Source organism: Symphalangus syndactylus, chromosome 6, assembly GCF_028878055.3.
Source record: "Symphalangus syndactylus isolate Jambi chromosome 6, NHGRI_mSymSyn1-v2.1_pri, whole genome shotgun sequence".
NCBI classification, from domain to species: Eukaryota; Metazoa; Chordata; class Mammalia; order Primates; family Hylobatidae; genus Symphalangus; species Symphalangus syndactylus.
Window position 1 is genome coordinate 10,902,372 of NC_072428.2, and position 25,378 is coordinate 10,927,749.

At 49.5% G+C, this 25,378-nt stretch overlaps 1 protein-coding gene across 5 annotated transcripts; it reads left to right on the top strand.

Moving 5' to 3' along the window:
• Positions 1–15,612: 15,612 nt before the first annotated feature.
• Positions 15,613–24,561, top strand: SLC35C1 (solute carrier family 35 member C1). Of its 5 annotated transcripts, none has more exons than XM_055281813.2 (3): positions 15,613–15,730; positions 17,386–17,912; positions 22,368–24,561. In XM_055281813.2, exons 2-3 carry the CDS (start codon positions 17,417–17,419, stop codon positions 22,925–22,927), a joined length of 1,056 nt encoding a protein of 351 aa, XP_055137788.1. In that variant the 5' UTR covers positions 15,613–15,730; positions 17,386–17,416; the 3' UTR covers positions 22,928–24,561. The 5 variants fall into 5 exon arrangements, with proteins under 5 accessions (XP_055137788.1, XP_055137787.1, XP_063497032.1 ...); XM_055281812.2 differs by lacking the exon at positions 15,613–15,730 and adding an exon at positions 15,773–15,998; XM_055281810.2 differs by lacking the exon at positions 15,613–15,730 and adding an exon at positions 16,316–16,891 and having other exon boundaries at positions 17,158–17,912.
• The last annotated feature ends 817 nt before the right edge of the window (positions 24,562–25,378 follow it).

Genomic DNA, 25,378 nt, shown 5'->3' on the forward strand with positions numbered 1-25,378 from the left:
ATTCTCTTGCCTCAGCCTCCTGAATAGCTGGGATTACAGGCATGCACCACCATGCTGGGCTAATTGTTGTATTTTTAATATAGACCAGATTTTGCCAAGCTGTCCAGGCTGGTCTCGAACTCCTGGCCTCAAGCAATCCACCCACCTCAGCCTCCCAAAGTGCTGAGATTACAACTGCGAGCCACCGCGCCTGGACTTGGAGTGTTCTATATAAGTCAGTTATGTCTAGTTTATATATATTGTTGTTCTAGTTGCTCTGTTCATTATTGAAAGCTGGATATTGCAGTCTCCAGCAATTGTTGTAGGACCTATGTACAAACTGAATGTTTGTGTCTTCCCAAGATTTGTATGTTGAAGTCCTAACACCTATTATGGCTGTATTAGGAGACAGGACCTCTAAGGAAGTAATTAAGGTTAAGTGATGTCATAAAGGTGGAGCCCTGATCCAGCGGGATCAACATACTTATAAGAAGAGAAACCCAACAGTGATCTCCCTCTCTCTCTCTCTCTTTCTCTCTCTCTCTCTCTCTGCACATGCACAAAGAAGTGGTCGTGTAAGTACACAGTGAGATGGCAACTGCCTACAAGCCAAGAGAAAAAGCCTTAGAAACCAACTTTGGACTGGGCACAGTGGCTCATGCCTGTAATCCTAGCACTTTGGGAGGCCAAGGCGGGCAGATCATCTGAGGTCAGGAGTTCGAGACCAGCCTGGCCAACATGGTGAAGGTGTCTCTACTAAAAATACAAAAAATAGTGTGGCATGGTGGCACGTGCCTGTAATCCCAGCTACTCAGGAGGCTGAGGCAGGAGAATCGCTTGAACCTGGGAGGCAGAGGTTGCAGTGAGCCAGGATCACGCCACTTTACTTCAGCCTGGGCGACAAAGCAAGACTCTGTCTCAAAAAAAAAAAAAAAAGAATGAAACTTACTTTGAAGTCACCTTGATCTTGGACTTCCCAGCCTCTAGAACTTTGAGAAATGAATGTATGTTGTTTAAGCCACCCAGTCTGTGGTATTTTGTTATAACAGTCCATCAACTGGTGACTGGACAAACATACTGTGGTACATGATAAAAGGAACAAATGACTGACACATGCAACAACATGGATGAACCTTAAAAGCACCATGTTAAGTGAAAGAAGTCAGACACTAAAGGCTATATATGATTCCATTTGTATGACATTATGGAAAAGCCAAAACTAGGTAGGGAAATGAGTTTCCTGATGACCAGAGGGAACTTTTAAGGGTGATAGAACTATTCCTTATCTTGATTTTATGGTGATTACCCAAGTAGACATTTGTTAAAACTCATAAAACTGCACACCCTAAGAATGATAAATTTTCCTGTATGTAACACAAAACTCAATAAACCTAACTTTAAAGAAATTTGAAATTACATGCAGGAATGTTAGTTTCAGCAAGGCACGGTGGCTCACAACTGTAATCCCAGCACTTTGGGAGGCCGAGGTGGGTGGATCACTTGAGATCAGGAATTCGAGACCAGCCTGGGCAACATGATGAAACCCTGTCTCTACTAAAAATACAAAAAGTAGCTGGGTGTGGTGGCGTGTGCCTGTAATCTCAGCTACTCAGGAGGCTGAGGCAGGAGAATCGCTTGAACCCAGGAGGTGGAGGTTGCAGTGAGCCGAGATAGCGCCACTGCACTCCAGCCTGGGAGACAGAGCAAGACTCTGTCTCAAAAAAAAAAATGAATGCTACCTTCTCTGTACCTTAAAAGATTCCATTGCTCTCAAAATCACACACTGCACATTTGTCATACTAAGTAGTCTCTCATTTTCAACTGAAGTTAGTGAAAAAAACAAGATGTTTTGTTTACTTGTTTTTGAGATAGAGTCTCACTCTGTCACCCAGGCTGGAGTGCAGTGGCACGATCTCAGCTCACTGCAACCTCCATCTCTTGGGTTCAAGTGATTCTCCTGCCTCAGCCTCCCAAGTAGCTGGAATTAGAGGGGACTGCCACGATGCCTGGCTAGTTTTTGTAGTTTTAGTAGAGACGGCCAGGGTGGTCTCGAACTCCTGACCTCAGGCGATCTGCCTGCCTGGCCTCTCAAAGTGCTAGGATTACAGACGTGAGCCACCGTGCCTGGCCCAAAACAAGATCTTTGTACTTTTAAAAAAAAAAAAAAAAAAAAGGGAGATACTTCTTTATTTTTAACCACTTTCCTTTTTCTTTCATATTTTTTATATTCTTTATCATATTTGAATGAATTTGGATGGAAGTTAATCTATCATGGATCTTGCACTTGATATCAGAATTTTTCTTCCTTATAAAATTTTAAAGTAGCAAAACAGACATTTTACTTTTAATTGATCCCACAAGATACGACTAATTCTCAAGTAGGCATTTTCTTAAGAGATTAATGGTCTAAGTCGAATTAAATAACAAGTTAAATATAATTCTTAAAAATTATTTGATTTAATGTTTAAACTGCTATTCTGCCAAATAATTCTATAAAGATTGGAATTATAAAAGATAATTGAATCTCCATTATTCTGCCTAGGTATTCTTATTTAAATTTGTATAAACATTTGTTGGCTCCTAAAGAATAAAATGTTCTTCCTAAAGTTATCTAGCTAACACACTCTTTTAATATTAATATGAACTATCAGTTTATTTTCTATTTATTTAAATATTTGAAACTTAACAATTACGTTTGCAAATAAAATTCACATCTTTCAATTATCATTAATTATTGTACTATTTTATCCTGGAATAATATATGTATATTCACCAACTGATAGAAATAATTTCAACATATAAAGCACGAAAGGAGATTTTTCAGTTCAAGTGACTTTTAAAATATTTACCTATGTCTGAAAATGAATGTCCAGATATTAATGATAAACCCAAATGACCTGCCTTTTTTGTATTCCTGATGTAATTACACTGGTTAAATATTATGTTCCTTTCTCAATCACAAGAACATTGATTTGCAAAATTTCAGAGATGTCAGAATGACACCAAAATAAGCATTCAATTATTCACCTTCCAAAGGCCAAAATCCAGGTGAAATAGAAGAATTTGGCTGAGTTGGAAGGCTGAAACCGAACTTCAATGCCTACTGACTCACAATGGTTCTCATCTAGATTAGGAGTGATCAGGCAACTAGCTCCCCAGCCGGGGACAGCTCCACAGTCCAGCTCTTCATTGACTCAGTCAACAAATGTTCATTGAACACCTACTATGTGCCAAGCTTGGTGCTAGGCACAAAGAATCCAGCAGTAAGGAAAAACAGAGTCTGGCTGGAGAGAGAGAAGTAAACGATTAGTAGACTATAGTGTGTCAGATAGATTTCAATGCATTAATAGTCCCAACAACTGTCCTACCTGTATTCAATACCGGTAAATATGCTGTCCTGCAACTTTGTACCTTCCTCACACGCTGACTCTGCTCTGCCTAGGGGTGTGCTTTGGCCAGCAGAATAGATAAGGCAGAAGTGATGTTGTACCAATTCTGAGCGTAAGTTTCAAGAGGCCCTGCCGCTTTTGCTCTCTCTCAGATCTCTGATCACCATAAGAACAAGCCGGCCGGGTGCAGCGGCTCATGCCTGTAATCCCAGCACTTTGGGAGGCCAAGGCAGGCAGATCACCTGAGGTCAGGAGTTCGAGAACAGCCTGGCCAACATGGTGAAACCCCATCTCTACTAAAAAAAAAATATATATATATATATATATATATACATATATAGAGATATATATAGATATAAATTAGCCATGAATGGTGGCACGTGCCTGTAGTCCCAGCTACTCAGGAGGCTGAGACAGGAGAATTACTTGAACCCAGGAGGTGGAGGTTGCAGTGAGCCAAGATCGTGCCACTGCACTCTAGCATGGGCAACGGAGCGAGACTCCATCTCAAAAAATAAGAATAATAAAGAACAATCCCAGGCTAGCCTCTTGAAGGATGAAAGACCCCATGAAGGGGAGCCCAGTTATCCCAACTGAGATGATCCTAGACCAATCTATAGCCAGCTGACCACCAAACATGTCAGCCCAGCCAAGATCAGCAGAACTGCCCAATTCACCCATAGATTCATGAGCTAAATTTTGAAAAGCCTTGTTACACAGCAATAGCTAACTGATAGAGTGTTAGTGCAGTGATAAAGAATGTGCCCGGTGCCAAGAGGATTCTTAGGAACTGTTGAAAACCCAGCACAGGGAAAAAAAAAACACAAGGAAAACTAATAATAGGTAACTAAATGACAGACACTATGCTAAGTAATAAATTATCACCATTCCCTATTTTAAAATACAGCATTCAGCTGGGAGCGGTGGCTCTCACCTGTAATCCTAGCACTTTGGGAGGCTGAGATGGGCAGATCACCTGAGGTGAGGAGTTTGAGACCAGCCTGAACAACATGGTGAAACCCCGTCTCTACTAAAAATATAAAAATTAGCCGAACATGGTGGCAGGTGCCTGTAATCCCAGCTACTCAGGAGGCTGAGGCAGGAGAATTGCTTCAAGCCGGGAGGCGGAGGCTGCAGTGAGCTATCACACCACTGCACTCCAGCCTGGGTAAAAAAGAGAGACTCCCTCTCAAAAAACAAAAAGAAAAACATACAGCTTTCAAGTTCAAGACCAGCCTGGCCAAAAAGGAAAAACCCCGTCTCTAATGATGATGCAAAATTTAGTAGTGCATGGTGGCATATGCCTGTAATCCCACCTACTAAGGAGGCTGAGGCACAAGAATCACTTAAACCCGGGAGGCAGAGGTTGCAGTGTGCCAAGATCATGCCATTGCACTCCAGCCTGGGTGACAGGGAAACTCTGTCTACAAATACAGCTTTCAGGCCGGGTGCAGTAGGCCTGTAATCCTTTGAGAGGCCCAGGTGGGCAGATCCCTTAAGCCCAGGAGTTGAAGAGAAGCTTGGGCAACATAGTGAAACCTCGTCTCTACAAAAAAAAAATTTAAAAAAATTAGCCACATACCTGTAGTCCCAGCTACTTGGGAGGCTGAGGTGAGAGGATCTCTTGAGCCCAGGAGGTGGAGGCTGCAGTGAACCATGATCGCCTCACTGTACTGCCTGGGTAACAGCAAAAACCCTGTCTCAAAACAAACAAGCAAACAAACAAACAAACAAATACAGCTTAGCTTATAAAGTAGTGAACCCAAGACTTGAACCTAGATCCATGTCATTTTAAAAAGTAAGGTTTCCATTGCTCTGCTGTACCACAAGAGATGGGAAAAAAGAAAAAAAAATTAGTGACAGGATTCTTATTGTGGATTCTGTGGCTCCAAAATTGAAATTGCTTAACTCAGTTGATTTATGTCATCATTCATTCATTTATATAATCTGTATGTTAAACCTGGGTTCTTGATGTTCATTTCAGACCATTCAAAACCCATGAAAGGTTAAAAGTGCTATCAGCATGCCAGGGTGAGGTGTCCCTAAATCATCTGAACTGAACAGTAAACCTAGGGATGGGGAAAACAGAAAGAGCATTCGGAAGATGTTTGTTAAATTAAACTGAGTTCAAATTCCCAGATATCCACAGCAGCCCACCTCACCACCACCTCATTGCACCTGCTAGGTTTACAGCAGGGACTGAGAGAAAGAAGCCAACCTTAACCTGCACCCACCTGCTGGCAGCCCTTCTGCAAACACAGCAGTATGTATACATCCTGATCTGCACTTCCTGCTGTGCTGCTCTTTTCCTTTCTCCCTGCCCCTACTGTTGGAACCCCACCACTTGAGAAGAAGGTGGGGCTGTGATGTCCAGACACACTCCCTGGCACTGGTCAGTTCCTGCCCTAACCTCTCTCCTTGGACAGGGATAAATGCCCACAATGTTTTCTAGGGTTCTCTGATTGCAAGCAACAGATACAGACTCCAGCCAAGTTATGCAAAGAAATGGTTAATGAAAGAGTCCAGGGAAGCTCACAGAACTGAGGAAAAAACTGAAGAATCAGGCGGGGATGAAACCACAAGCAGGGCAGCTCTGGAAATCTTAGTTGCAGGAACCATGAATGGTCTCTCTGGATGCTTCTGCAACTGTGAATCAGCTATAACCAATTTCAGGCTTTATTGTTGTTGCATCTGCTCTGGATTCCATTTCAGAGAGAGAAAAAGTAAATAATTGGCTTATTAGCCTTGCCTGGGTTATGTACCTTTGGCTAGGTCATGCCCTTTGGCTAGAGGAGAGCAGGTGTCTTGGTTGATGGCCCCAGAATACTAAAACAGCTGAGGTGGGACACTACCAACAAGAAATGGGGCCCGGGCGCAGTGGCTCACATCTGTAATCCCAGCACTTTGGGAGGACGAGATAGGCGGATCACTTGAGGTCAGGAGTTCGAGACCAGCCTGGCCAACATGGCGAAACCCCGTCTCTACTGAAAATAAAAAATAAAAATAAAATGAGCTAGGCATGGTGGCATCTGCCTGCAATCCCAACTACTCGGAAGGCTGAAGTAGGAGAATCGCTTGAACCTGGGAGGCAGAGGTTGCAATGAGCCAAGATCACGCCAATGCACTCCAGCCTGGGTGACAGAGAGAGACTCCATCTCAAAAAAAAAAAAAAGGACGTTCTTACTAGATGCCTCCTGCGCATACCTCCTTCACATCTCATCACAAAAGGAATGGATACGAGCAGCTCAGAGTGGCCTTTGAGAAGACCGAATCTAATGGGAAGGCCTCCCCAAGAACGGGACCTCTGCACTGAGCCCTGAAAGCTACATTAGCCGGGCGTAGGGATGAGTGTGGGAGAGCACTGAACAAAGTGGGAACCTTCCAGATTGCCTTCCCCGCTTCCAAGGCAGGCTCCTCGTGTGGACCCTGGTAGCTTGCCATCCAGCATTCATCCCCTTGTGATAACACCTCCCAAAATTCACTTGCAGAGCCCTCCCCAACTCTCAGCCCGCCTTGTCTGGCCCTTTGGCTAGGAACCCCCAGTTCCCAGGGAGTGGAGCTTGTGACACAGGGCTTAAACCAGAGCGCTGATCTTATCTGCTTGGCCACTGTGATTGGTCAGGGTGGTCATGTGACCTGAGCCAGACTAATCAGAGTGTACCTCAAGACTTTGGAAGAACAGTGATTTTTTCCCCACTGGACTTCAACCAGATGGTGTGAGGTGTGGAATGGTTGAAGCCATTTTGCCATCACATGGAGCCTCAGAACAAAACCAATACTTAGATAAGAGCCTAGACCAGGATCTGTAATAACTGGGTCAAGCTGCACCTAAAGCTAGTAGATCTCTGAGACTTCCCAGTGACATGAGCCAATAAGTTCCACTTGGCTTCAACAGGCCCTTCCCTACAACCCACTTACTTCCCTACAACTGGGATGAGAATCAGAATCTTTTACCTTAGAAGCTATTAAGCCTGGCTCCCTGGGCTGGGTGCAGTGGCTCACGCCTGTAATCCCAGCACCTTGGGAGGCCGAGGTGGGCGGATCACGAGGTCAGGAGATCGAGACCATCCTGGCCAACATGGTGAAACCCCGTCTCTACTAAAAATACAAAAAATTAGCCAGGTGTGGTGGTGGGCACCTGTAGTCCCAGCTACTCAGGAGGCTGAAGCAGGAGAATGGCGTGAACCAGGAGGCAGAGCTTGCAGTGAGCTGAGATCGTGCCACTGCATTCCAGCCTGGGCGACAGAGTGAGAGACTCCATCTCAAAAAAAAAAAAAAAAAAAAGCCTGGCTCCTCTTCCATCTTACTGATGGGAAAACTGAGGTCTAGAGTGATGGAGAAATTATCTAAATATCTCAAGATTGTAGCCACCAGGCCAAGAACTAAAAGTCTGGGGAGGTTTCCGCCATGCCTCGATGTCTCTCCAGGTGGATCTGCGCCACGGACTCATAGAGTGAAGGGTTAATTCAGCTGCTGAACCCTCTCTCCCCTCATCCCCAGCCAAGACTGAGACAAAGATGTTGCTTTTTTTTTTTTTTTGAGATGGAGTTTTCTTTGTCGCCCAGGCTGGAGTGCAATGACACAATCTTGGCTCACTGCAACCTCCACCTCCCAGATTCAAGTGATACTCCTGCATCAGCCTCCCGAGTAGCTGGGATTACAGGTGCTCACCACTACGCCCGGCTAATTTTTGTATATTTAGTAGAGATGGGGTTTCACCATGTTGGCCAGGCTGGTCTCGAACTCCTGACCTCAGGTGATCTGCCTGCCTTGGCCTCCCAATGTGACAGAGAGTGAGCCACTGTGCCTGGCCAAAAGCTGTTGCTTTTGTGGTCCCCCTGGGATTTATCAGTGAAGCAACAGTTTCTGGTTTTGTTTTTCACAGACCTACTGCATTAGTTTCCTAGACCTGCTGTAACAAATTAACACAGACTTGTAGCCAAAAACAACAAAAATGTCTTCTCTCACAGTTCAGGAGGTCAGAAGGCAGAAATCAGCAGGTGTCAGTTGCGCTGGTTCCTCCTGGAGGAATCTGTTCTGTGCCTCTCCCCAAGTTTCAGGAGCTTGCCAACAATCCTTGGAGATTCTCGGCCTGGCGCTGCACCAGTCCTATTTCTACCTTCTGCCTCCATCTTAACAAGGCCTTTCAGCCATGTGTGCCCACTCTGCGTCTCTGTGTCACCAAATCTCCCTCTCCTTGCAAGGACACAAGTCATAGGACTGAGGGCCCACCTTAATCCAGTATGAACCCATTTTAACTCAATACAGCTGCAATAATCCTATTTCCAAGTGAGGTCATGTATTCTGGAGTTCTGGGTATGAATTTGGGGGGGATACTATTCAACCCAGTACACCGACTATATGCCGGCCACCGAGCCCCATGCCCTGAGACATACCAAAGATGTACTGGAATGGAGTGGTGTGTCTAACAATGACATGAGCTCTGGGCTCACATCCATTCGATGCACACTTCCTGAGCACCTATTGAGTGCAAGGCACTGTGCTAGGGGCCAGAGGCCTAAGGATGCCTATGACACAGGCCCAGTGCTTAGAGAGCTCACAGGGCAGGGAAGGAGCCTGGGGTCTGGCAGGGCTATCTATGAACAGTTAGGAGAGTGGGGTTCCAGTTCTGTCTCACCCTTTCATAAACTGTGTGACCCTGAGCAACTCATTCCTCTCTTGACCTATTCATTCTCTGTACCATGAGGAGGAGTGGGCAATCTCTAAGGTATTTTGAAGCTCTGATGTTCTGAAAGCCTTTTTTAATGTGGGTGAAAATGCTTTGTAAACCACAAAGTGCTATATACACAAGGAGAGGCAGAATAACATGAATAGTTAAGGGAGTAAATCAGTCAGCCTAGGGTTCAAATCCCAGCTCTGCCACTTATCAGCCCCTATGACCTTAGGCAAGTTAACTTTACCTCTCCAGACCTCAGTTTCCTCTTCTGTAAAACAGAATAAGAATGCCCAATTCACAGAGGTATCATGGGGATTAGAGGAATTAATCCACACAGTGTTGAGGCCAGGGCAGAGCACACAGCAAGTGCCCAATAACTATTAGCCATCATGATCCCTAGACATCCTCTCTACTACCATGGAGCTTACAGTTAGGTGGGAGATAAGACTAATGGGTGGAAAAGCTACAGACAAAGACCAGATAATGGATCAGTCAGAGGGTTCTCAAGTACTAGCGTGGGGAGAACCCTGGGACTGGTGCAATCCAACCCTAGGCACATATCTGCCCTTCAACAGCAGAACGGAGAGCAGCAAGGCCAGGGTCACTCTATAGGCCCAAGGACCTAGAAGACCAATTGGAAAACTCTCTGGGAGTGAGGTGAGCTCATGCAACAGGATAAACTTCTGCTCAGAAGTCAAACTAGCCCGGGTTCAAATCCAGCTCTTACCTCCTCACTGGGTGGCCTTGAACCAAAGACTTAACATCTCTGTGTCTCAATTTCCCCCTCTGGAAAATCAGAATGTGATGGTGGACTCTACCTCACAGCATTGTTGTGAGGACTAACATGTTGTATATAAAACACCTGGTATGAAGCCAATCTCCAGTAAATGTTAGCTTCTGGTAACAAACCCTCCACCAAGAGGGGCAGACACCATTACTCCCAATGGATTAGGATTGGGGAAACATCACTCCTGCTCAGAGATTAATCAGATGCATATTTCAGGAGTTTTGTGAAGCAATGCCTTTTACTACTTGTATTAGTCCATTCTCACACTTCTACAAAGAACTACCTGAGACTGGGTAATTTATTTAAAATAGAGGTTTAACTGACTCACAGTTCTGCAGGCTGTACCAGAAGCATGGCTAGGGAGGCCTCAGGAAATTTACAATCATGGCAGAAGGTAAAGAGAAATCAGTCATGTCTCACGTGGCCGGAGAGGGAAGAAGAGAGCAAAGCAGGAGGTGCTACGCACTTTTAAACAACCAGATCTTGGGAGAACTCTGTCATGAGACAGCACTAGGGGGATAATGCTAAACCATCTGAAACCATCCCTGTGATCCAATCACCTCCCTCCGGGCCCCACCTCCAACACTGGGGATTACAATTCAACACAGGATTTGGGTGGGGACACAGAGCCAAACCATATCACTACTCTACATCTCAACATAACCAAAAAGGCCAACACCATCCAAAGTCCGCCACTGCCCAGGAGCCAGACCAGGAATGCAAGGTGGTCCCTCGTAAGTGTCATTGTGAAAGGGGAGCCAGGTCTGTGCCCATCCCCTGCCTATTTCCCGTTCTTGCCTGAAGAATCCCCTCCCCCCATTTGTGGCCACACATCTCATGCTTTGGGATTTGTTTGCCCTCATTCTGGCTCTCCCACTCCCAATCCTTGTCTGGCAGGTGGGCCCTGCCTTTGGAATTCTCCACCCCACCTTCAGCTTGTCAGCATGGCTTCACTCCCTGACAAGTGAATCCTTCACATTGCTGCCCCAGACCCAGAAACCACCCAGTCCTGAGCCTTCCTGGAACCTTCAACATGAGTTCTAGCAACACTGAATTGCTCAACAGAGCACTGTTTACATTAGGACTTTCCTCTACAGCCAAAACCAGAATACCATCCTGGAGAGGTTTAAACTGATAGGGGTTATTCATCTCCTACAATAAGGCTTAGGCAGCCCAGAGCTGAGAGGGCAGCTTAGCCAAGCTCTAAAGGACTCAGGACAGCTCCAAGCTGTCCTGCCATCCTTAGTTCTGCCACCCTTAGTTTTCCTTTTCATAGTTTTTGCCTCATGGCCACAAGATGGCTGCCACCTTTCCAGACATCAGTCCCTCATTATAGGCAGAACAAAGGAGGGGGAAAAAAAAAAGCAAATAAGTCTATACCTATGGCAAAAGCAAAAACTTTCCCAGAAATCCTCAGCTTACTACTCATTGGCCAAAATTATGTCACATGGTCACCTCTAGCTGCAAGTAACCAGTTTGAGGTGAAACATGTTGACATGTTGACTTACAAACAAAATATGGGTAATGTTAGTAAGAAAGAAGAATTTATTTATTTATTTATGTATTTTGAGACAGTCTCACTCTGTTGCCCAAGCTGGAGTACAGTGGCACAATCTCAGCTCACTACAACCTCTGCCTCCTAGGCTCAAGTAATTCTCATATCTCAGCCCCGAGTAGCTGGGAGTACAGACGTGCACCACCACGCTGAGCTAATTTTTGTATTTTTAATAGAGACTGGATTTCACCATGTTGGCCAGGCTGGTCTCAAACTCCTGGCCTCAAGTGATCTGCCCACCTCAGCCTCCCAAAGTGCTGGGATTACAGGCGTGAGCCACCATGCCCGGCCACGAAGAATAATTTAATATAGAGTAAACCAGAGATCTGCAAACTACAACCAGTGAACCAAATCTGGCCCACTACTTGTTTAACGTTTAAAAAATAATATTGATCTATCATCATTGTATTTTTTGAGTACACGCGATATTTTGATACATGTATATAATGTGTAATGATTAAATCAGAGTAACTGGGATACTCACTACCTCAAACATTTATCTTTTGTGTTAGGAGCGTTACAGTTCTTCTCTTCTAGCTATTTTGAAATATACAATAAATTATTGTTAACTATAATTCTTCTACTGTACTATCGAATACTAGAACTTAGTCCTTCTATCTAAAACTGTATTTTTGTACCCATTAACCAACTTCTCTCCATTCCTCCATTTTTATAAATAAAGTTTTATTGAAATGCAGCTGCAACCATTTGTTTACAATACTACAATAGCAGGGTTGAGTAGTTTCGACAGAGACTATGTGGCCCACAGAATCTGAAACATTTACTCTCTGGCCTTTTACAAAAAAAAGTTGCCAACTCCTGAAACAGATGATTGTAGCATCTGCCACAAGTACTAGAAAAGGAAGACATAATTTTTTTCTGGAAATAGCTTATTATTTTCAAATGAGCATTCCAGTAATAATGAGAAAAAAAAAAGATTTTTGCTCTGCTTACATGTATTTTGTAGTTTAGTGTTAATTTTTACTTTGAATTACATGTGGGATGAATGAGAAGCCTTATAAACTTCAGGGATTAGGGTCAATACAGTTCTTAAATTGGCCCTGATTTCCAGGCATTCCTACCCATGGTCTGACTTCCATTCATTCCACAATGAGGCACTAGGCACCTACTGTGGCAGGCATTGTGCTAGGTCCTGGATAAGGACAGGATGGACAGACGGATGGATGGACGGACGGACGGATGGATGGATGGATGGATGGATGGGAAACTGAGAGAGAAAGCAAAAGAGAGAGACAGGAACAGAGAAATTAGACTAACCAATTTCATGACTTCTCAATTTTGCCTAGAAAATATGTGTGTGAGGAGGAAGTGCCATTCCAGTAGGCATGTGGGTAAAGGCCTTGTTGCTGTAGCAGAGACCCCTTTAGAACTGTGTAGGTATTCAGGGACATAAGTTGATTTCCTGCAGTCCACAATGGCAGGTGTCTCTGATCCACAGAATCAGGGACCTTGGCTTTTCCATCACATTCCTCCACAGCCTCTAAGACGTCCTTGTCCTCATGGTCAAGACTGGGTTATAGATGTGTTTGGTTTCCAGGTTATGGGAAGAGGAAGAAAAAGCATGCAGGAACACACTCCTAAAGTTTTAAAGACCTAGAAAGTAGCATACCTCACCTGTTGCTATACACTGGAGGTATCCCTCCAAAATTTATACACTCAAATGGACCCCTAAGCCCCAATATGATGGTATTTGGGGATGGGTCTTTGGAAGGTAATTAGGTCATGCGAGTGGAACCCTCATGGTGGGATTAGTGCTCTCAGAATAAAAGACATGAGATCCTCCCCCCACTCCACCCCCATCTATGTGCCAGGTGAAAACAGAAGGAGAAAGCAGCCTTCTACAAGCAGGAAGCAGCCGCTTGCCAGACACCAGATCCACCTGGGCCTTGATCTTGGACCTCCCAGCCTCCAGACTGTGAGAAATAATACTTAACTGTTTAAGTCACTCAATCTATGGTATTTTTGTTATAGCAGGCTGAACTCACCAAGACACTTCCCTTCACCATCCACTAAGTCACGTGGTTCATCTACTTAGAAGGAAGGCTGGGAAATGTAGTCTTTGGCTGGGCAACCATGAGACTAGCTACAATCCAATTATTTTGGATGAATGGGGGAGTGAATTTTGGGAGACAACTAGGAGTGTCTATCACATAGGGTAGGCTCATGAGTCCTTGTTGAACTCAAAGAGTGAGACAGTCGACATCTGTGTGTTCCCAGAAGTTCTCAAGCCACATAAGTATAGATCCACTGACCCCTGAACCTAGGAAGTTAGTTCTGTTCACTGCGACTGGCAGAAATAATTTCCTGCTGACATTATTAGTGGCTCCCAGCCAAGGCAAGAAAACGAGACTACACCCATAAAGGGACTATTACAGCCCTTCAGCTGCCACGTTGATGATCTTATGCTCCACCTCACACCAAATTCACACCCTGGATAATCACTCTTGGCAAGACCTAAAATTTCACCCTTTGTGAATGGTTTAAACAATTAACATTCCTTAAAGAAAATTCAAAAACAAACTGTTTATGCAAGGTACACAATTCCCGGGGGCCTTAGACCCCCTAAGAAACATCCCCACCTCTCCTTTCCCTCATAAGGGATAAAAAGGATTAGAATCCAGGAAACTTGCTGTACTGGCCTGTTACAACCTTAATACAAGGGATTGACACTAATGACAGAATTTTGGGTATGATGTAAGGTGAGAGATTGGAGACAGGGGTGTACTTTGGCCTCCATAGAGAGCCCACACTGTCCCCCACACACACAGCACTGACTGCCCCTGGGTTTCTCTCAGCGAAGTGCATCTGGCCTATATACAAGATATATCTCTTCACTCCAGTTCAAGGTGGCAGCAGTCATCAGACAAGTTCCTGCTAATGTGCTAAGGAGAAGGCCCTTCCAGGTCACCAGGGCCTCTCAGAGACAAGTTTGCCTTGTCTGTCACTAAATTATTTGTCATGGTGAACTCTCAGGCATAAGAGAGACTGGAACAGATATGCATTGCCCTTAATAAACCAAAACCCACACCTTCAAAGGAAAATCCCACAGGTAGACTCTCCAGGTGGGGTTCAGGAGACCAGCTCGGTCCCTCTTAAGCCTTTCCTTCCCCAAAGGGATATTTTAGTTCCAAAAGTGACAAGGTAACCAGATGGTATCCTCCAGGTGGAGAACAGCCCATAATGAGGAAGCAGAGTCTCATTCCTTGAGGAGGAAGGGGGAGTGCTAGTACCTGGGGCTGGTGGAAGAGGGTAGGGTGTGGGCCCGGCTCGTTCTGGGGCAGCTGTTTACTTCACTGCAGCCTGCAGCCCTCCCATTTCCCTACAGCCCACCCAGGGCTGCGCTCAGCTCCAGTGAAGGTTTGTGCAGTTAGGATCTGAGAGTTTAAACGTACTATATAGATTTTACCTTTTTATTCTTGAAATTTGCAAATGTACACAAAAGGAAGGAAACTCTTATAATGGATCCCTGTGTATCTATGCCTAGCTACAACAACTATCAATGGCTTATCTTATTTAATCTATCAACCTTTTAAAAAAAATCTTTTTGAGGTCAGGCGCAGTGGCTCACGCTTGTAATCCCAGCACTTTGGGAGGCCGAGGCCGGCGGATCACCTGAGGTCAGGAGTTAGCGAACAGCCTGGCCAACACGGCGAAACCCCGTCTCTACTAAAAATACAAAAAATAACCAGGCGTGGTGGTGGACGCCTGTAATTCCAGCTATTCGGGAGGCTGAGGCAGGAGAATCGCTTGAACCCGGGAGACAGAGGTTGCAGTGAGCTGAAATAGCACCACTGCACTCCAGCCTGGGCGACAGAGCGAGACTCCGTCCCAAAAAGAATAAATAAATAAAAATAAAAATAAATTTTTGGTAAGTATTCTTAGTATTTTAAAACAAATCCCAGCCATGACATCATCTTACCCGTTAATTAAATGGCACTAATTAAATGGTGCTTGAAATATTACAAACATCTATGTTCGAACATACCACCTAGAGATCTGGGCAAGAAGGTTGGGACCCACAGGTCAAGCTTAGCATCTTAGTTTTACCATGAAGATAACTCAGGCCGTCGGAGAAAGTGGCCTGCCCAACGCAGGTGCTAGAGCGCGAACCAGAGAAGTCGATCCTCCGGGTCTCCCCGGCTGCCTGGTGAGTGGCAGACCACAGGCTAGACTTCCCAGGCCCCGGCCCTGGAAGGGGCGGGGAACGCTCCCCTCACTGCCGGCTGGAAGAATCCGGGCGGTCCCCGCACGCATTTCTGGAAGTGCAAGCCGGGAGCGCGGCGGGCCAGGGATACAGACAGGTCCCGGACGTGCCAGCTGCGGTAACTGAAGCCGGGTCCCGGGCGGGCGGGGGGTACCAGGGACAGGAGTAGCCTTGGAAAGAGGAGAGGGCCTCCTCCCACGACCGTCGGGATCGCCGCCTCTCCGCCGGCACCCCCAGGCCCCATGCCGCGAACAGGCCGGCGAGGCTGGCAGGGTGCCCGGACCCCGGGCGGAAAGCAGGAAGTCGACCCCGCGGGCGCGGCCCAGGGTGCGGCGCTGCAGGTGCAGCACGGGGTGGCGGGGCGGGCGCCCAGTGCACCGGAGGAGGTGAGCGCCAGGTCGCCTTCGCGGCCCGGGGACACAGGCCAGGGCGCGGGAGCTGATGCGGCTGGACCGGGCGGGGAAACAGTATTTTCTGGGAGTAAGAGATGCTGCCTTGAGCCTTTGGAATCTCGGATCCGGGCCGCCCAGAGGACCTCGATAGGAGCACAGGGAGGACAGACTGAGGTCCGAGAGAGGCGGCGTGGCCTCCGGCCTCGGGGAGCGCTGCCTGGGGTCTCGGGCTTGGGAGAGGGCCTGGGGGCGGTGAAAATGGGGGGAAAGGAGGGGACCACAACATTGTTATGGAAGAGTGAGCTCGGGTTGGCAGACGGACGCGGGGCTGCAACGCGAGTCTCTGGAGGTGGAGGGGTCCAGGCTGATGGAGCGCCGCCCGGGTCCCGGGTCGGGGTTCCGGGAGGTGGACCTGCGAGCCAAGCCTAACCAAGTCGGGGGACGGAGGCTCCGGGGCGGACGGAGCTGAGGGTGGGCAGGCGAGAGTGATGGAGCCCTTCCAGGAAGCAGGGCGAGGCTCAAGCACCCAGAAAAACCTGTGGCTGCAGAGGTCTCCCGCCAGCAGCGGGCAGCGGAGCGCAGGGGCGGGGCTGGGGACTGGCGAACGCCGCCTCTCTGGGGCTGTCGCTTTAAGGGCAAGGCGGGGCGTGCGGGCCCTTTAAGACCACGTGGGGGCGTGTCAGGAAGTGAGTCCCGGGCCCGCCTCGCGGGGAGTCGGCCTCGGATGTCCGGAGGCTCCTGGGCTGAGCCGGCGACAGAGCCCGGGAAGGCAGCGAGACGTGGGCGCTGGCCCAGCCTCCTCCCGCGTCCTTCAGCCCCAAGCCCCGAGCCCCTCTGACCCTTCCGCAGCCCTCCGTCCAGCCGCGCCCGGCCTCCGGCAGCTCCCTGTACGCCTCCCTCCCCCTGCCCACCCCTCCCTCCCGCAGCCGCCCATGCCGCCCTCTCGGCACCTCTTCCCACTCTGCCACGCGTCCTTTTCCTGCACCTTCGCCCCACGTACCTACTCCTGCCCCGCTCGGCCATTCCTCTCCCCTCCCTTCTCTCTGCGAGCCCTCCCTGTTAGGCCCCAGCCTCTTCTCCCCTCACAGGTCTTCTCTGTCCTGGCCTCACTGCCTTATCCTATTCCTCCCCCTTGCCCTGTGTCTTGTCTCAGGAGCCCCCTCGGGGTGGGAGCAGGTTGTGGAGCAGCACAGCTGGGCTCACCCCACAGCAGAACTTCTCTATCCATGAGGACACTGGGGAGGCCTTTAGGCCAGCGCACATGTGACAATCGAGGGCTGCGGCTTGCTTGCGGAGAGCACAAGTGAGCTCACTGCCCTGGACTCCAGGGAATCAGAGTTCTGGCCGCGGGGTGACCCAGCTCCTCTGCTACCATGAATAGGGCCCCTCTGAAGCGATCCAGGATCCTGCACATGGCGCTGACCGGGGCCTCAGACCCCTCTGCAGAGGCAGAGGCCAATGGGGAGAAGCCCTTTCTGCTGCGGGCATTGCAGATCGCGCTGGTGGTCTCCCTCTACTGGGTCACCTCCATCTCCATGGTGTTCCTTAATAAGTACCTGCTGGACAGCCCCTCCCTGCGGCTGGACACCCCCATCTTCGTCACCTTCTACCAGTGCCTGGTGACCACGCTGCTGTGCAAAGGCCTCAGCGCTCTGGCCGCCTGCTGCCCTGGTGCTGTGGACTTCCCCAGCTTGCGCCTGGACCTCAGGGTGGCCCGCAGCGTCCTGCCCCTGTCGGTGGTCTTCATAGGCATGATCACCTTCAATAACCTCTGCCTCAAGTACGTCGGTGTGGCCTTCTACAATGTGGGCCGCTCGCTCACCACCGTCTTCAACGTGCTGCTGTCCTACCTGCTGCTCAAGCAGACCACCTCCTTCTATGCCCTGCTCACCTGCGGCATCATCATCGGTGAGTGGCAGCTGGGGCCACGGGGGATAGAGTGGTCATGGGGACTGAAACCATGAAGAACAACCCTTCTAGGCATCCTGGGACTTCATCTGTCCCAGCTCCTTTGGTGCAGCAGTCATAGGAGAAAGAGCCTGGGGGCACAGAGAGAGCAAGTAACTTACTAAAGGTCACCCAGCAAGTTAGGAGCCCAGCCAGGGCAAGAACAATAGTAATAATAATAGTAACAACAGCAGCAAAAGCAACTGACATTTGTTGAGTGATTAAAATGTGCCAGGCACATAGATCTTAAGCCATATTAACTCAGCTAATCTTCATAATAAGATGGGATTATAATCCACATTTTACAGAGGGAAAAACCAAGGCACAGAGAAGTTAAGTAACTTGTCCAAGATCACTCAGCTAATAAGTGGCATAGCTGGAATCTGAACTCAAGCAATCTGGCTTCACAGTCCATATGCCCAACCACTGTATTTTATTTAGTTTCTCAAGAGCTCAGGTGTCTTGATTTCCCATCGAGTGCTCTTAGTAGGACAATGCATCTTTTAATAAATATACCATCACTCTGCCAGCCCAGGATAGCACCTGAGACAGTAGCAAGCAATATGCTTTGAGAGGCCTCAGCTGTCTTCCTGGACTTGACCCTCAGAAAATAATAATTATTGATGGGGAAATTATGCTAATTATTTCACATACAGCTTCTCCTTTGTTCTCCCAGAGATCCCCTGGGTTGTGACATCACTACCAGCGGTCATCTCTATACAAACAAGGAAACTGAGGCTCAGAGATGTTACGTTACTTGCCTACGGCCACACAGCTAGCAAGCAGCCAGGCTGGGATGCAAACCCAGATTGGCCGGACTCCCAGGCCTGTGCTTCTATCCCCTCTGCTCGTCTTGGAGGTTAGAACTGCAGTATTCAATACAGTAGCCATTGGCCACTTATTTAAATTAGTTAAAATTAAGCAAAATGTTAAACATTCACTTCCTCATTTGCAGACGTTAACCTGATTTTCTAGCCACGTTTCAAGGGCTCAATAGCCATATGTGGCTGAGGGCTATGGTATGGGACAGCACAGGTTAGATGGGCCCATATTTTACTGGGCCCCATGCTGTGTTAGAGGGCCTTCAGCATCCCGTTCCCTCCGAGCCTTCCCAGGGCTGCGTCATCGAGGAATGAGATCTTCATTTGAACCTATGCAGGTTTTTCCTGGTGCTATAAAGTTTATCTTATTTGGCCTACATATCATATTCTTTGCTGATGGCTCAGAGTCCCAGGCTAGATGCACCGGTTGGTGGGGGAAGGGACCCATCCCATGCCACCTGTCCTAGAAAATGTTTCCCCTTGTTGAGCAAGTGCTGGATCTAGGGCTGCTGGGTCTAAGTCCAAGAGGGGAGAGGGGAGAAGGTCATGGTTAGAGTAGGAGAAGCTGCAAGACCCCCCCTGCCAGAACTCTCCCAGCCTGCTTCCATTTCCCTCTCAGGGGAACAGGTGTACCTCCCCTCCTCCCTGTCCTCCTCAGATGCCCCAGGGCTCTCTACTTCATTCCTGCTGACCCTGCCAGGAATGGCCTCAGGGGTAGAGGCTCCTAGTTGGAGAATTTGCTTGCAGGAAGGTGAAGACACTAGGGTAACTGGGCCCAAATCCCAAAGGTAATCCAAGTAACCAATGGTGAGGTTCTGAGAATGGTGCATTCACCAGCCTGCCTGACTGGGCCAGGGGCCAGGGAGTTGGGCGCTCTCTGCCGGCCCAGGACCTGGCCCCCTTTCTGCAGTGTTTCCTCTTTCTTCCTCCTTGTGGGGGAAGACGAGTCTCAGGCAACTATTCTAGGCCTCCCCTCCTAGCCCCCCATGTCACACAGTACCTTTCAAAGCTCCTTCTGGGCCAGACACAGTGGCTCATGCCTGTAATCCCAGCACTTTGGGAGGCTGAGGCAGGTGGATCACCTAAGATCAAGAGTTCGAGACCAGCCTGGCCAACATGGTGAAACCCTGTCTCTACTAAAAATACAAAAAATCAGCTGGGCGTGGTGGCATGTGCCTGTAATCCCAGCTACTCGGGAAGCTGAGGCAGGATAATTGCTTGAACCCGGGAGGCAGAAGTTGCATTGAGCCAAGATCGCACCACTGCATTCCAGCCTGGGCAACAGAGCAAGACACAGTCTCAAAAAAAAAAAAAAAAAAAAAAATGTTCCTTCTGGGCAAGAGTCACTCTAGAACATTGATGTTGCAGTTGCTTCTGGACTCAGAAGGTAACCACCGGGAGGGCTGGGGGTGCTCTAGCCAAGCAGGTGAGTGGGTGGTACAGCCCTCTGCCCCCCTCATCCTGCCCCCAGCAGGTCTGTGGGTACCCCTTGTGCAAAGGTTCTGTCAAGAAAGAGGAGGGTCGGGCTCTGTGGTTGGGCTGGGCATGGTGGCTCATGCCTGTAATCCCAGCACTTGGGGAGGCCGAGGCGGGCGGATCACCTGAGGTCAGGAGTTCGAGACCAGCCTGACCAACATGGTGAAGCCCCCTCTCTACTAAAAATACAAAAATTAGCCAGGCATAGTGGCGTGTCCCTGTAATCCCAGCTACTCAAGAGGCTGAGGCACGAGAACCACTTGAACCCAGGAGGCGGAGGTTGCAGTGAGCCAAGATCGCACCACTGTACTCCAGCCAGGGTGACACAGCGAGACTCTGTCTCAAAAAACAAAGAGAAAAAGAGAAGAGTGCTATGTGTTGAGTGCCTATGACGTAGGAGGTATCCTGTCTCCTTTAATACTCACAACCACCTCCATAACAACTTTCATTCATTCATTCCACAACTAGTAATTGGTGGCTAAACACATGTCAAGCACCATGCCAGGCTTTGGGGATACAAATTTGGAAAAGGTAACCTCAGCTCCTACACTCCTGGAGGGCATGGTGGTGACAGTTATGCTAGCATAGTAAGGGCTGCGATGGGGCATGCATAAAAGGGGCTGTGGGAGCTCTGGGCAAGGGAGGGGACCCGCGGGCAGGGCAGTCTAAGCAGGCCCTCTGGGGGAAGTTTAGAAACTGGGTTTAGAGGAAGAAGTAGGGACAGAACATTCTAGACAGAAGGAAGAGCACGTGCACTTCTTCATGGCTGGGCCACAGCGAGACTCACCAGACACGAGGCTGCCCAGTCAGGCCGACTCCATGTGGTGCAGGTCCTAAGAGCTGTGGTGAGTGAGTGGAATTTCTCCTGAAGGCAGCAGAGAGCCACAGAGAGGCTTCACACCAGGGCACAGCCTGGACTGATCTGGACTTCAGGATGATCATTCCGGTTGCAAGGTGGAGAGTAGATTGGCTGGAGTGGAGGACAGGGAGGTGACCCAGAGAGCTCAGAGTGGTTAAGTAACTTCTCCCAGGCCACTCAGCTTCTAAATTGCAGAGCCTGATTGGAGGCTAAATCCCTCTGACCCCAAAGCTTTCCCCACTGCCCCGTGTTGCCGGATGCTGTGGCAGGAAGTATAACGTGCATTGTTCAGCCCCTGCCTTCTGGGAGCATGGGATCTGGCTAAAAAGACCAGACTGTCACCTGGGCAGGGGCCCAGCAGCCCAGAACAGGCAAGGGGCTTTGAAGGAAAGCGAGGCAGTAAGAGTCCAGGTCGTGGGGCTGTCAGGAAAGGATTCCCCAGGACACGCCAACTTGGACCTTGACAGATGAGTAGAATCCCCCAGAAAGGAGGAGGGTGTTTCTGGCACAGGACATGAACAAGGACACTGAGGCCCAGGGTGAGGAGCAGGGAGGCTGGGGCGACCATAGGACAGAGGAAGGGCTGGCAAGGGTGCAGGCACCCCCGCCTGCCACGCCAAGGAGTATAGTCCTGATGGCAGAAGTGGGGAGCCACGGAAGCTCTTTGAGCAGGAGGTGACACAAGATGAGAGTCTCAGAGTCACTGCCCCAAATGACACAAGAGATTCTAACTTAACGCACCCCATGATGACATCATGAGCTCCCATTCCATTGCAAGAAGCAGCCAAGGCTTAGACACTGGGAGTCATTTACTCAGGGTCACCTTAAATCACATTAACCACTAAGTGGCACTCATTCTTCAGAACTCAGTTCAAATGTTATTTTCAGATGCCCCAGGCCAGCACAGTCGCCCACTTACAGGCTCTCACGGCACCTTGTACTACTTTATGGACCTCATTACAATTCTTACAATTGTAATTAAAGGAGTAACTGGGAAGATTTGTTTTAATGTCTTTCTCCTCTGCTAGCAGATAAGCTGCCAGAGGAAGTGTTCTTGCCCTGGGCCGCTCCCGTAGGTCACGTAGAGTGCTTTGCCTGCGGTGGAGACTGGCTGTGCTTATTGGAGGGAGGCCTGGGGAGGAATGGGGAGGGCCGTAATACTCAGCCTGTGAAATTTGGTGTCTGATCCTCTGTCCTTCTTCCTCCTCGTCCTCATCCCTCTTCCCCGCCCTTCCCCCACTCCTCCTCTCCCCACTGCAGGGGGCTTCTGGCTTGGTGTGGACCAGGAGGGGGCAGAAGGCACCCTGTCGTGGCTGGGCACTGTCTTCGGCGTGCTGGCCAGCCTCTGTGTCTCGCTCAACGCCATCTACACCAAGAAGGTGCTCCCGGCGGTGGACGGCAGCATCTGGCGCCTGACCTTCTACAACAACGTCAATGCCTGCGTCCTCTTCCTGCCCCTGCTCCTGCTACTTGGGGAGCTGCAGGCCCTGCATGACTTTGCCCAGCTGGGCAGTGCCCACTTCTGGGGGATGATGACGCTGGGCGGCCTGTTTGGCTTCGCCATCGGCTACGTGACAGGACTGCAGATCAAGTTCACCAGTCCCCTGACCCACAATGTGTCGGGCACGGCCAAGGCCTGTGCCCAGACAGTGCTGGCCGTGCTCTACTACGAGGAGACCAAGAGCTTCCTCTGGTGGACGAGCAACATGATGGTGCTGGGCGGCTCCTCCGCCTACACCTGGGTCAGGGGCTGGGAGATGAAGAAGACTCAGGAGGAGCCCAGCCCCAAAGAGGGCGAGAAGAGCGCCATGGGGGTGTGAGCGCCACAGGCACCCTGGATGGCCCGGCCCCGGAGCCCGTACGCAGGCGGGGCCAGCACAGCAGTGAAGGTGGTCTCCCAGACCCCAGAGGGTGCTGTGGTGTGGACTGGGTGCTACTTACAGACCCAGTCAGAATACGGTGGTTAAGAAGGAACCAGTGTTTACAAGTAATATCAGAAAGTTGCCAAACCCGTCTCTATCCTCTCGTATTTCTGAGTTTTTGTCCTACCCAAGGGAGCACCGTAGTGAGAGTTGAACCCCTTCCTTCCGCCTCCAGAGCCTGTCTGCCTCCACATCACTGAGGACAGGGACAGGCAACAACCTCGAAGGGACAGCAATGGCAAAGCCACGATGGCTTCACTGTACTCAGGGGAGATGGCCCTACCACAGCCACCTGGAGAGGGTTGGGAAACCTTCCGTCTGCGGTGGGCAGGCAGCCTCACCCTGGCCCACAGACCAGCCTTCCTTTGGAGGAAAGTGTGGGCTGGACTGAGGGAGGAAATGAGCGAGTTCCCTCTGACACCAGCAGATCCCGAGGGGCTGCTGGACAGTGGCCTGGGAATGGGGTGATTGTGAGAAAGTGCCCACCATCTATACCCTGTATGTCCAGCTTTCGAACACGAGGGAACCATGCTTCTCTTAGAGGTTAAGCAGGGTCATTAACATCCTCCCCCAGTCCCTAACACCACATTGTCCTGCGTGGCTCCTCTGGCCCCGAGTGGCACCTGTCCCTCTGGTCTCCCGGCACCTGGCCAGGTAACAGCCTTCTGAAAGCAGAGCCAGGGAGCTGCTTCTCTCTTCTCCCAGTTCTACCTCCCCAAAAGCCTTCCTCCCCAGGTGGGGCTGATGGAGCAAGGGTCCAGACTAAGAGCCTTCCACCCCAGCTGTATCTGGCGCCCCTAGATCTGTGCAAAGGAGGTGTTATAGCTGGTTCTGAGACGCTTGCCTTGTGATGGTGAGACACCAACCTTTACATTCTTCCCTGAGGTTGTGGCTGACAGAGTCTGCTTGGCCCCACTCTTAGTCCAGCGAGCTCCTATATCAAAATGCCGTAGGCCGGGTGGCTTACAAACAACAGAAACGTATTGCTCACAGCCCTGGGGGGCTGGGACGTCCAAGATCAAGAGGCGGGCAGATTCGGACTCCGCTGAGGGCTGTTTCCCGATCCATAGATGGTGCCTTCTCGCTGTATCCTCAATGGTAGAAGCACAAACAAGCAAGCTCCTTCCTGCGTCTTTCATAAGGACTCCAACCTCGTTCATGAGGGCTCCTCCCCCGTGACCCAATCAGCTCCAAAGGCCCCACCACCTAATACTGTCACCTTGGGGGTGAGAATTCCAATGTGAATTTGCAGGGGGAGGGGGGACACACAAATGTCGGGGCCATAGCACCCTTCACCGCACCCTCCTGTGCTCAGGGTGACTTGCACTCCCCGGCCCTTCTGGTGGGCATTTGGTACGTCCTTTCTCTTGGGGTGATTTCTGATGTTTTTACTCTCTATAGTGAAAAGCTGGGGAGAGTAGGTCTTCTCCCCCCACCCTCTCCAGTCCCCTCACAATCCCAGATGGGTTCTAATGCAGTTGCTGGGGCCTGACGCTCTGAGTTGTTGGTGATTCAATAAAGAATCCGTAAGATCCTGTGTGTGTGGCCTGAGGGAAGAGGCAGCAGGGCTGGAGAAGGTTTGTGAACAGGGCCCTGGGGTGGAGGGGAGCTGGGGACCTGTCAGGAAGGAGGGCTCATCCCTGCTGTCACCAAGCCCACCCACCAGCAGGCAGCCTTTCTAGGAGCTGGTTCTTTCTAAGGATACCAGGCTCCTTCCTGGAAGGTAGGTGACCAAAGTTTCCTATTAGTTGTAATTGCCATTTACTGGATGCCTACTGGGGGCCATAGGCTGTGCTGAGTGTTGTACATCCACCCTTGTTAAGTTGAGAAGTTGTGAAGTTCATCTTCACAACTCCCCGTGCCCCTTAGGTGGGAGCCGTCACTGGTCTCCTTTTTTTACACGAGGACACTCAGGCTCAGAGAGGGCCCCAGGAAGGAAGAGGCAGGAGGAGGATTCAGAGTTCTGTGCCTTCAGAGCTTGGTACTTAACTCTACCCCAGCATTCTGAGTCCAATACCCAGCCCTTTTTTTTTTTTTTAAACAGAGTCTTGCTGTGTCACTCAGGCTGGAGTGCAATGGTGCGGTCTTGGCTCACTGCAACCTCCATCTCCCGAGTTCAAGCGATTCTCCTGCCTCACTCTCCCAATTAGCTGGGATTACAGGTGCCTGCCAACACACCTGGCTAATTTTTCGTATTTTTAGTAGAGACGGGGTTTTGCCATGTGGACCAGGCTGGTCTCAAACTCCCGACCTCAGATGATCCACCCACCTCAGCCTCCCAAAGTGCTGGGATTACAGGCATGAGCCACCATACCTGGCCTACCCAGCACTTTTCTGAGCACCTGTTAT

Excerpts from the sequence above, each read along its gene's own strand:
- SLC35C1 (XM_063640962.1), top strand. The coding sequence starts at position 17,378 with ATGAATAGGGCCCCTCTGAAGCGATCCAGGATCCTGCACATGGCGCTG. Across the intron at positions 17,913-22,367 it reads CACCTGCGGCATCATCATCG|GGGGCTTCTGGCTTGGTGTG; the intron begins GTGAGTGGCAGC and ends TCCCCACTGCAG.